This window comes from Melospiza melodia, assembly GCF_035770615.1.
Source record: "Melospiza melodia melodia isolate bMelMel2 chromosome 17 unlocalized genomic scaffold, bMelMel2.pri SUPER_17_unloc_1, whole genome shotgun sequence".
Classification (NCBI taxonomy): domain Eukaryota; kingdom Metazoa; phylum Chordata; class Aves; order Passeriformes; family Passerellidae; genus Melospiza; species Melospiza melodia.
The window spans coordinates 1,398,693-1,410,589 of NW_026948502.1; the positions used below are offsets into that span (position 1 = coordinate 1,398,693).

The 11,897-nt window shown below is 61.9% G+C and overlaps 1 protein-coding gene across 1 annotated transcript in view; it reads left to right on the forward strand.

The window, feature by feature from the left end:
- Positions 1-1,207: 1,207 nt before the first annotated feature.
- LOC134433002 (proto-oncogene vav-like) overlaps positions 1,208-11,897 on the forward strand; it is a gene marked incomplete at its 3' end in the record, with an annotated part of 57,298 nt that continues 46,608 nt past the window's right edge. Inside the window, 3 exon segments of the mRNA XM_063181879.1 lie at positions 1,208-1,411; positions 5,237-5,353; positions 7,128-7,186. Coding sequence (XP_063037949.1) covers positions 1,208-1,411; positions 5,237-5,353; positions 7,128-7,186 — 380 coding nt within the window.

The window sequence follows — 11,897 nt, forward strand, 5'->3', positions numbered from 1 at the left end:
CACACAAATCCATCCCACCAGGACCCACCTCCATCGGTTCCTCCACAAAAGTTCATCCTGCCAGGACCCACCTCCATTGAAGTTCTTCCATTGAAGTTCATCCACCAGGACCCACCTCCATTGAAGTTTCTCCACAAAAGTTCACCCCACCAGTTCCTCCACAAAAGTCCATCCCACCAGGGCCCACCTCCACAGAACTTCATCCCACCAGGGCCCACCTCCATTGAAGTTCCTCCACACAAGTTCATCCCAACAGGACCCACCTCCACCAGAAATCCATCCCACCAGGACCCACCTCCATCAGTTCCTCCATAGAAGTTCATCCCACCAGTTCCTCCATTGAAGTTCACCCCACCAGGACCCACCTCCATCGGTTCCTCCACACAAGTTCACCCCACCAGGACCCACCTCCATTGAAGTTCCTCCACTGAAGTTCATCCCACCAGGATCCACCTCCACAGAACTTCACCCCACCAGGACCCACATCCATTGAAGTTCCTCCATTGAAGTTCATCCCACCAGGACCCACCTCCATTGAAGTTCTTCCATTGAAGTTCATCCACCAGGATCCACCTCCATTGAAGTTTCTCCACAGAAGTTCACCCCACCAGTTCCTCCACAAAAGTCCATCCCACCAGGGCCCACCTCCGCAGAACTTCATCCCACCAGGGCCCACCTCCATTGAAGTTCCTCCACACAAGTTCATCCCACCAGGACCCACCTCCACCAGAAATCCATCCCACCAGGACCCACCTCCATCAGTTCCTCCATAGAAGTTCATCCCACCAGTTCCTCCATTGAAGTTCACCCCACCAGGACCCACCTCCATTGAAGTTCTTCGACTGAAGCTCACCCCCACCAGAACCCACCTCCACTGGTTCCTCCATTGAAGTTCACCCCAGAAGAACCCACCTCCATTGAAGTTCATCCCACCAGGACCCACCTCCATTGAAGTTCATCCCACCGGGACCCACCTCCATTGAAGTTCACCCCAGCAGGACCCACCTCCATTGAAGTTCTTCCATTGAAGTTCATCCACCAGGACCCACCTCCATTGAAGTTCCTCCACAGAAGTTCACCCCACCAGGGCCCACCTCCATTGAAGTTCTTCCATTGAAGTTCCTCCACACAAGTCCACCCCACCAGGAGCCACCTCCATCCATCACTCCGCCCCACCAGAAGCCCCGTGTGTCCCCCGGGTGTCCCCATGGAGGCGTGGCGGCAGTGTGCCCACTGGCTGGTGGCCGCGCGCGTCCTGCCCGCGGGGCACCGTGCCAGCGGCGCCGGGGGGCAGGTGTGGGACCTGGCGCAGGCGCTGCGCGACGGCGTGCTGCTGTGCCACCTGCTGAACGCGCTGCTGCCCCGCGCCGTGCCACCGCGGGACATCTGTCCCCGGCCGCAGATGTCACAGGTGAGTGACACCATGGGGACATTGATGGGGACAATGGGGACAGTGACAATGTCCTGCTGTGCCACCTGCTGAACGCGCTGCTGCCCCGCGCCGTGCCACCGCGGGACATCTGTCCCCGGCCGCAGATGTCACAGGTGAGTGACACCATGGGGACAATGGGGACAATGGGGACAGTGACAATGGGGACAGTGGGGACAGTGACAATGTCCTGCTGTGCCACCTGCTGAACGCGCTGCTGCCCCGCGCCGTGTCACCATGGGACATCTGTCCCCGGCCACAGATGTCACAGGTGAGTGACACCATGGGGACAATGGGGACAATGGGGACAGTGACAATGGGGACAGTGACAATGGGGACAATGGGGACAGTGACAATGTCCTGCTGTGCCACCTGCTGAACGCGCTGCTGCCCTGCGCCGTGCCACCGCGCGACATCTGTCCCCGGCCGCAGATGTCACAGGTGAGTGACACAACGGGGACAGTGACAATGGCGGTGCCACCGTGGGACATCTGTCCCTGGCCACAGATGTCACAGGTGAGTGACACCATGGGGACATTGATGGTGCCACCACGCGACATCTGTCCCCGGCCACAGATGTCACAGGTGAGTGACACCGTGAGGGTGACAATGGGGACAGTGACAATGGGGACAGTGACAATGTCCTGCTGTGCCACCTGCTGAACGCGCTGCTGCCCCGCGCCGTGCCACCGCGCGACATCTGTCCCCAGCCACAGATGTCACAGGTGAGTGACACCATGGGGACAGTGACAATGGGGACAGTGACAATGGGGACAGTGACAATGTCCTGCTGTGCCACCTGCTGAACGCGCTGCTGCCCCGCGCCGTGCCACCGAGGGACATCTGTCCCCGGCCGCAGATGTCACAGGTGAGTGACACCATGGGGACAATGGGGACAGTGACAGTGCCACCGCGGGACATCTGTCCCCGGCCACAGATGTCACAGGTGAGTGACACCATGGGGACAATGGGGACAATGGGGACAATGGTGACAATGGGGACAGTGACAGTGCCACCATGGGACATCTGTCCCCGGCCGCAGATGTCACAGGTGAGTGACACCATGGGGACAGTGATGGGGACAGTGACAGTGCCACCACGGGACATCTGTCCCCGGCCGCAAATGTCACAGGTGAGTGACACCATGGGGACAATGGGGACAGTGACAGTGCCACCGCGGGACATCTGTCCCCGGCCGCAGATGTCACAGGTGAGTGACACCCTGGGGATGGTGACAATGGGGACATTGATGGGGACAATGGGGACAGTGACAATGGGGACAGTGACAATGGGGACAGTGACAATGGGGACAGTGACAATGTCCTGCTGTGCCACCTGCTGAACGCGCTGCTGCCCCGCGCCGTGCCACCGCGCGACATCTGTCCCCGGCCACAGATGTCACAGGTGAGTGACACCATGGGGACAATGGGGACAATGGGGACAGTGACAATGGGGACAGTGACAGTGTCCTGCTGTGCCACCTGCTGAACGCACTGCTGCCCCGTGCCGTGCCACCGCGCGACATCTGTCCCGGCCGCAGATGTCACAGGTGAGTGACACCATGGGGACAGTGACAATGGCAGGGCCACCGAGGGACATCTGTCCCCGGCCGCAGATGTCACAGGTGAGTGACACCATGGTGACAATGGGGACAGTGACGGTGCCACCACGGGACATCTGTCCCCGGCCGCAGATGTCACAGGTGAGTGACACCAAGGGGACAATGGGGACAGTGACGGTGCCACCATGGGACATCTGTGCCCGTCCGCAGATGTCACAGCTGAGTGACACCATGGGGACATTGATTGGGACATTGATGGGGGACAATGGTGGTGACAATGGTGAGTGGTGGGGACAATGGGGATGGGGACAATCACGGTGGCAATGATGGGGTCATTGATGGCATCAGTGACAATGATGGTGGCAATGTCCACGGGGGTGACAATGGCAGTGACAGCGTTGGTGACAGAGACGATGGCAGTGCCACTGCCACCGTTGGTGGCGACGTTGACGGGGTGACAATGACAATGATGGTGATGGTGGCAATGTTCATGGGGGTGACAATGACAATGACAATGACAATGACGATGATGGTGGCAATGTCCACGGGGGTGACAATGACAGCATTGGTGACAGAGATGATGGCAGTGCCACTGCCACCGTTGGTGGTGACGTTGACAGGGTGACAATGACAATGACAATGATGGTGGCAATGTCCACGGGGGTGACAATGACAGTGACAATGATGGTGATGGTGGCAATGTCCACGGGGGTGACAATGACAGTGACAGCGTTGGTGACAGAGATGATGGCAGTGCCACTGCCACCGTTGGTGGTGACGTTGACGGGGTGACAATGACAATGCTGGTGGTGGTGATGGCGCCAAACAGGTGACAAGGACAGGGACAATCATTGATGGGGTGACAATGACAATGATGGTGGCAATGTCCACAGGGGTGACAATGACAATGACAATGATGGTGGCAATGTCCACGGGGGTGGCAATGACAACACTGGTGACAGAGATGATGGCAGTGCCACTGCCACCGTTGGTGGTGACATTGATGGGGTGACAATGACAATGATGGTGGCAATGTCCATGGGGGTGACAATGACAATGACAACATCGGTGACAGAGATGATGGCAGTGCCACTGCCACCGTTGGTGGCGATGTTGACGGGGTGACAATGACAATGCTGGTGGTGGTGGCAATGTCCACGGGGGTGACAATGACAGTGACAGCGTTGGTGACAGAGATGATGGCAGTGCCACTGCCACCGTTGGTGGTGACATTGATGGGGTGACAATGACAATGCTGGTGGCACCAAGGGGGTGACAAGGACAGGGACAATCGTTGACGAGGTGACAATGACAATGACAACGGTGACAATGTCCACGGGGGTGACAGTGACGGTGACGACATCGGTGACAGAGATGGCGTCACCATCGGTGACAACGGTGGTGACAACCATGGAGACACAAACACCCTGATTATGACGGCGACAGCAGGGGGTGCCAGCACTGACAGAGGTGACACCGGTGACACGGGTGACAGAGGTGACAGATGTGACACCGGTGACAGAGGTGACAGAGGTGACACGGGTGACAGAGGTGACACGGGTGACACCGGTGACAGAGGTGACAGAGGTGACACGGGTGACAGAGGTGACACGGGTGACACTGGTGACAGATGTGACACTGGTGACAGAGGTGACACTGGTGACACGGGTGACAGAGGTGACACCGGTGACAGAGGTGACACGGGTGACAGAGGTGACAGAGGAGGTGACAGAGGTGACAGAGGTGACACTGGTGGCACCGGTGATGCTGGTGATGGTGACACCGGTGACAGAGGTGACAGAGGTGACAGAGGTGACGCTGGTGACACCGGTGACAGAGGTGACACGGGTGACACTGGTGACAGAGGTGACAGAGGTGATACCGGTGACAGAGGTGACACTGGTGACAGAGGTGACACCGGTGACAGAGGTGACACGGGTGACACTGGTGACAGAGGTGACACAGGTGACAGAGGTGACAGAGGAGGTGACAGAGGTGACAGAGGTGACACCGGTGGCACCGGTGATGCTGGTGATGGTGACACCGGTGACAGAGGTGACAGAGGTGACAGAGTTGACGCCGGTGACACGGGTGACAGAGGTGACAGAGGTGACACGGGTGATGCCGGTGACAGAGGTGACAGAGGTGACAGAGTTGACGCCGGTGACATGGGTGACGCCGGTGACACGGGTGACACGGGTGACGCCGGTGACGGTGACACCGGTGCCACGGCCGTGCCGCCGCAGTTCCTGTGCCTGAGGAACATCCGCACCTTCCTGACGGCCTGCGCCGACAAGTTCGGGCTGCCCAAGCACCGGCTCTTCGGCGCCTTCGACCTCTTCGACGTCCAGGACTTCGGCAAGGTGGGGCCGGGGCTCCGGCTGCCCTGGGCGGGGAATGGGGTCCGTCTGTCCGCTCTGGGGTCTGTTTGTCCACCCCGGGGTCCGTCTGTCCACCCCAGCGTCCGTCTGTCCGCTCTGGGGTCTGTTTGTCCACCCCAGCGTCCATCTGTCCACCCCAGGGTCCGTCTGTCCTGGGGGGCGGGACTGTGGTCCGCCTGTCCACCCCGGTGTCCGTCTGTCCACTCCGGGGTCTGTCTGTCCACCCTGGGGTCCGGCTGTCCTGGGGGGTGGGCTCAGGGTCCGTCTGTCCACCCTAGAGTCCGTCTGTCCACCCCAGGGTCTGTCTGTCCACCCCGGCGTCTGTCTGTCCTGAGGGGTGGGCTCAGGGTCCGTCTGTCCACCCTGGGGTCCGTCTGTCCACCCCGGGGTCCGGCTGTCCTGGGGGGTGGGCTCAGGGTCCGTCTGTCCACCCCGGGGTCTGTCTGTCCTGAGGGGTGGGCTCAGGGTCCGTCTGTCCACCTTGGGGTCCGTCTGTCCACCCTGGGGTCCGTCTGTCCACCCTGGGGTCCGGCTGTCCTGGGGGCTGGGCTCAGGGTCCGTCTGTCCACCCCGGGGTCTGTCTGTCCACCCCGGGGTCTGTCTGTCCTGAGGGGTGGGCTCAGGGTCCGTCTGTCCACCCCAGGGTCTGTCTGTCCATCCCAGGGGTCTGTCTGTCCACCCCAGGGTCCGTCTGTCCACCCCAGGGTCTGTCTGTCCACCCTGGGGTCTGTCTGTCCACCCCAGGGTCTGTCTGTCCACCCCGGTGTCCGTCTGTCCACCCTAGAGTCCGTCTGTCCACCCCAGGGTCTGTCTGTCCACCCCGGTGTCCGTCTGTCCTGGGGGACGGCACCCGGGTGTCCGTCTGTCCTGGGGGGGTGGGCTCAGCGTCCGTCTGTCCACTCCAGGGTCTGTCTGTCCACCCCGGGGTCCGTCTGTCCACCCGGGTGTCCGTCTGTCCTGGGGGTGAGCTCGGGGTCCGTCTGTCCACCCGGGTGTCCGTCTGTCCTGGGGGTGAGCTCGGGGTCCGTCTGTCCACCCCGGTGTCCGGCTGTCCTGGGGGGTGGGCTCAGGGTCCGTCTGTCCACCCCAGGGTCTGTCTGTCCTGAGGGGTGGGCTCAGGGTCCGTCTGTCCACCCCGGGGTCTGTCTGTCCACCCCAGGGTCCGTCTGTCCACCCTGGGGTCTGTCTGTCCACCCCAGGGTCCGTCTGTCCACCCCAGGGTCCGTCTGTCCACCCCGGTGTCCGTCTGTCCTGGGGGTGAGCTCGGGGTCCGTCTGTCCACCCTGGGGTCCGTCTGTCCACCCCAGGGTCCGTCTGTCCACCCCGGGGTCTGTCTGTCCACCCCAGGGTCCGTCTGTCCACCCTGGGGTCTGTCTGTCCACCCCAGTGTCCGGCTGTCCTGGGGGGTGGGCTCAGGGTCCGTCTGTCCACCCTGGGGTCTGTCTGTCCTGGGGGGTGGGCTCAGGGTCCGTCTGTCCACCCTGGGGTCTGTCTGTCCTGGGGGGTGGGCTCAGGGTCCGTCTGTCCACCCCGGGGTCCGTCTGTCCACCCCGGGGTCTGGCTGTCCGGGGGGTGGGCTCAGGGTCCGTCTGTCCACCCCAGGCTCTGTCTGTCCACCCCGGGGTCCGTCTGTCCACCCGGGTGTCCGTCTGTCCTGGGGGTGAGCTCGGGGTCCGTCTGTCCACCCCGGTGTCCGTCTGTCCACCCGGGTGTCCGGGTGTCCCCTCAGTGCCCGCTGTCCCCTCGGTGTCCCCAGGTGATCGAGACGCTCTCCACGCTCTCCTGGACGCCGATCGCGCAGAGCAGAGGCCTCACGTGAGTGCACAGGGACAGGGGTCTGTCCATCCCAGGTCCAGGTGTCCATCCCAGCTCCAGGTGTCCATCCCAGGTCCAGGTGTCCATCCCATGTCCAGGTGTCCATCCCAGGTCCAGGTGTCCATCCCCAGGTCCAGGTGTCCATCCATGAGGGGCCAGGTGTCCATCCCAGGTCCAGGTGTCCATCCCCAGGGTCCAGGTGTCCATCCCCAGGTCCAGGTGTCCATCCCCAGGTCCAGGTGTCCATCCCCATGTCCAGGCGTCCATCCATGGTCCAGGTGTCCATCCCATGTCCAGGTGTCCATCCATGAGGGTCCAGGTGTCCATCCCAGGTCCAGGTGTCCATCCCAGGTCCAGGTGTCCATCCATGGTCCAGGTGTCCATCCATGGTCCAGGTGTCCATTCCATGTCCAGGTGTCCATCCATGAGGGTCCAGGTGTCCATCCCAGGTCCAGGTGTCCATCCCCAGGTCCAGGTGTCCATCCCATGTCCACGTGTCCATCCCAGGTCCAGGTGTCCATCCCAGCGCCCAGGTGTCCATCTCCAGGTCCAGGTGTCCATCCCCATGTCCAGGTGTCCATCCCCAGGTCCAGGTGTCCATCCCCATGTCCAGGTGTCCATCCCAGGTCCAGGTGTCCATCCCAGGTCCAGGTGTCCATCCATGAGGGTCCAGGTGTCCATCCCCAGGTCCAGGTGTCCATCCCAGGTCCAGGTGTCCATCCATGGGGGTCCAGGTGTCCATCCATGAGGGTCCAGGTGTCCATCCCAGGTCCAGGTGTCCATCCCAGGTCCAGGTGTCCATCCCCAGGTCCAGGTGTCCATCCATGAGGGTCCAGGTGTCCATCCATGGGGGTCCAGGTGTCCATCCCAGGTCCAGGTGTCCATCCATGAGGGTCCAGGTGTCCATCCCCAGGTCCAGGTGTCCATCCCAGGTCCAGGTGTCCATCCCCAGGTCCAGGTGTCCATCCCCAGGTCCAGGTGTCCATCCATGAGGGTCGAGGTGTCCATCCCATGTCCAGGTGTCCATCCCAGGTCCAGGTGTCCATCCATGAGGGTCCAGGTGTCCATCCCAGGTCCAGGTGTCCATCCCTGAGGGTCCAGGTGTCCATCACAGGTCCAGGTGTCCATCCCCATGTCCAGGTGTCCATCCATGGGGGTCCAGGTGTCCATCCCCAGGTCCAGGTGTCCATCCCATGTCCAGGTGTCCATCCCAGCTCCAGGTGTCCATCCATGAGGGTCCAGGTGTCCATCCCAGGTCCAGGTGTCCATCCATGAGGGGCCAGGTGTCCATCACAGGTCCAGGTGTCCATCCATGGGGGTCCAGGTGTCCATCCCAGGTCCAGGTGTCCATCCCCAGGTCCAGGTGTCCATCCATGAGGGTCCAGGTGTCCATCCATGAGGGTCCAGGTGTCCATCCCAGGGCCAGGTGTCCATCCCAGAGTCCAGGTGTCCATCCCCATGTCCAGGTGTCCATCCCTGAGGGTCCAGGTGTCCATCCCAGGTCCAGGTGTCCATCCCCATGTCCAGGTGTCCATCCATGGGGGTCCAGGTGTCCATCCAAGGGTCCAGGTGTCCATCCATGAGGGTCCAGGTGTCCATCCCAGGTCCAGGTGTCCATCCCAGGTCCAGGTGTCCATCCATGAGGGTCCAGGTGTCCATCCCATGTCCAGGTGTCCATCCCAGGTCCAGGTGTCCATCCCAGGTCCAGGTGTCCATCCATGAGGGTCCAGGTGTCCATCCCAGGTCCAGGTGTCCATCACAGGTCCAGGTGTCCATCCCATGTCCAGGTGTCCATCCCAGGTCCAGGTGTCCATCCATGATGGTCCAGGTGTCCATCCATGAGGGTCCAGGTGTCCATCCCTGAGGGTCCAGGTGTCCATGCCAGGTCCAGGTGTCCATCCATGAGGGTCGAGGTGTCCATCCCAGGTCCAGGTGTCCATCCCCAGGTCCAGGTGTCCATCCATGAGGGTCCAGGTGTCCATCCCAGGTCCAGGTGTCCATCCCCAGGTCCAGGTGTCCATCCCAGGTCCAGGTGTCCATCCATGAGGGGCCAGGTGTCCATCCCCAGGGTCCAGAGGTCCAGTTCCCACCTCTGAGCGTCCCTGGTGTCCAGTCCATGGTGTCCAGTCCCTGAGGGACCCCAGTGTCCAGTCCCCGGTGTCCATCAGTGTCCAGTCCCAGTGTCCAGTCCATGGTGTCCAGTCCCCTCTCTGAGGGACCCCAGTGTCCATTCCCAGTGTCCAGTCCCTGAGGGAGCCCAATGTCCAGTCCCTGGTGTCCAGTCCATGGTGCCCAGTCCCATCTCTGAGGGACCCCAGTGTCCAGTCCCAGTGTCCGGTCCCCGAGGGTCAGTGGTGTCCAGTCCCTCATGGTCACTGGGGTCAGTTCCCAGGTGTCCAGTCCCTGAGGATCAGGGGGTCCAGTCCCAGTGTCCAGTGCCAGTGTCCAGTGCCAGGAGGGACCCCAGTGTCCATTCCCAGTGTCCATTCCCAGTGTCCATTCCCAGTGTCCAGTCCCCTCTCTGAGGGGCCCCAGTGTCCAGTCCATGATGTCCAGTCCCATGAGGGACCCCAGTGTCCATTCCTAGTGTCCATTCCCAGTGTCCAGTCCCATCTCTGAGGGACCCCAGTGTCCATTCCCAGTGTCCAGTCCCTGAGGGAGCCCAATGTCCAGTCCCTGGTGTCCAGTCCATGGTGCCCAGTCCCATCTCTGAGGGACCCCAGTGTCCAGTCCCAGTGTCCAGTCCCCGAGGGTCAGTGGTGTCCAGTCCCTCATGGTCACTGGGGTCAGTTCCCAGGTGTCCGGTCCCTGAGGATCAGGGGGTCCAGTCCCAGTGTCCAGTCCCTGAGGGACCCCAGTGTCCAGTCCCAGTGTCCATCCACGACAGACTCCAGTGTCCAGTCCCAGTGTCCAGTCCCTGAGGGACCCCAGTGTCCATTCCTAGTGTCCAGTCCCCTCTCTGAGGGACCCCAGTGTCCAGTCCCCGGTGTCCATCAGTGTCCAGTCCCTGGTGTCCAGTCCATGGTGCCCAGTCCCATCTCTGAGGGACCCCAGTGTCCATTCCCAGTGTCCAGTCCCTGAGGGAGCCCAATGTCCAGTCCCTGGTGTCCATTCCATGGTGCCCAGTCCCATCTCTGAGGGACCCCAGTGTCCAGTCCCAGTGTCCAGTCCCCGAGGGTCAGTGGTGTCCCGTCCCTCATGGTCACTGGGGTCCGGTTCCCAGGTGTCCGGTCCCTGAGGATCAGGGGGTCCAGTGCCAGTGTCCAGTCCCTGAGGGACCCCAGTGTCCAGTCCCAGTGTCCAGTCCCAGTGTCCATCCACGACAGACTCCAGTGTCCAGTCCCAGTGTCCAGTCCCTGAGGGACCCCAGTGTCCATTCCCAGTGTCCAGTCCCCTCTCTGAGGGACCCCAGTGTCCAGTCCCCGGTGTCCATCAGTGTCCGGTCCCTGGTGTCCAGTCCATGGTGCCCAGTCCCATCTCTGAGGGACCCCAGTGTCCAGTCCTGGAGGGTCCCAAATGTCCAGTCCCAGTGTCCAGTCCCTGAGGGACCCCAGTGTCCACTCCCAGAGGGTCCCTAATGTCCAGTCCCTGGTGTCCAGTCCCATGAGGGAGCCCAATGTCCAGTCCCAGTGTCCAGTCTCTGAGGGACCCCAGTGTCCAGTCCCAGTGTCCAGTCTGTGAGGGACCCCAGTGTCCAGTCCCTGGTGTCCAGTCCTGACCCTGAGGGTCCCAAGTGTCCAGTCCATGATGTCCAGTGCCACGAGGGACCCCAGTGTCCATTCCCAGGGTCCAGTCCCGTCTCTGAGGGACTCCAGTGTCCAGTCCCCGGTGTCCATCAGCGTCCGGTCCCTGGTGTCCAGTCCATGGTGTCCAGTCCCATCTCTGAGGGACTCCAGTGTCCAGTCCCCGGTGTCCATCAGCGTCCGGTCCCTGGTGTCCAGTCCATGGTGTCCAGTCCCATCTCTGAGGGACCCCAGTGTCCAGTCCATGATGTCCAGTCCCTGAGGGACCATAGTGTCCAGTCCCGGAGGGTCCCTAATGTCCAGTCCATGATGTCCAGTCCCTGAGGGAGCCCAGTGTCCAGTCCCTGAGGGAGCCCAGTGTCCAGTCCATGGTGTCCAGTCCCTGAGGGAGCCCAGTGTCCAGTCCCTGGTGTCCAGTCCCTGAGGGACCCCAGTGTCCAGTCCCGGAGGGTCCCCAATGTCCAGTCCCAGTGTCCAGTCCCTCAGGGACCCCAGTGTCCAGTCCCTGGTGTCCAGTCCCATCTCTGAGGGACCCCAGTGTCCAGTCCCAGTGTCCAGCAGTGTCCAGCCCCAATGTCCAGTCCCAGTGGTCAGTGCTGGCCAGCAGTGTCCAGCAGTGTCCAGTCCCAGTGTCCAGCCCCAGTGGTCAGTGCTGGCCAGCAGTGTCCAGCCCCAGTGTCCAGTCCCAGTGGTCAGTGATGGCCAGCAGTGTCCAGCAGTGTCCAGTCCCAGTGTCCAGCCCCAGTGTCCCCAGTGTCCAGCAGTGTCCAGCCCCAGTGTCCAGTCCCAGTGGTCAGTGATGGCCAGCAGTGTCCAGCAGTGTCCAGTCCCAGTGTCCAGCAGTGTCCAACAGTGTCCCCAGTGTCCAGCAGTGTCCAGCCCCAGTGGTCAGTGATGTCCGGCAGTGTCCCCAGTGTCCAGCAGTGTCCACCCCAGTGGTCAGTGATGTCCAGCAGTGTCCACCCCAG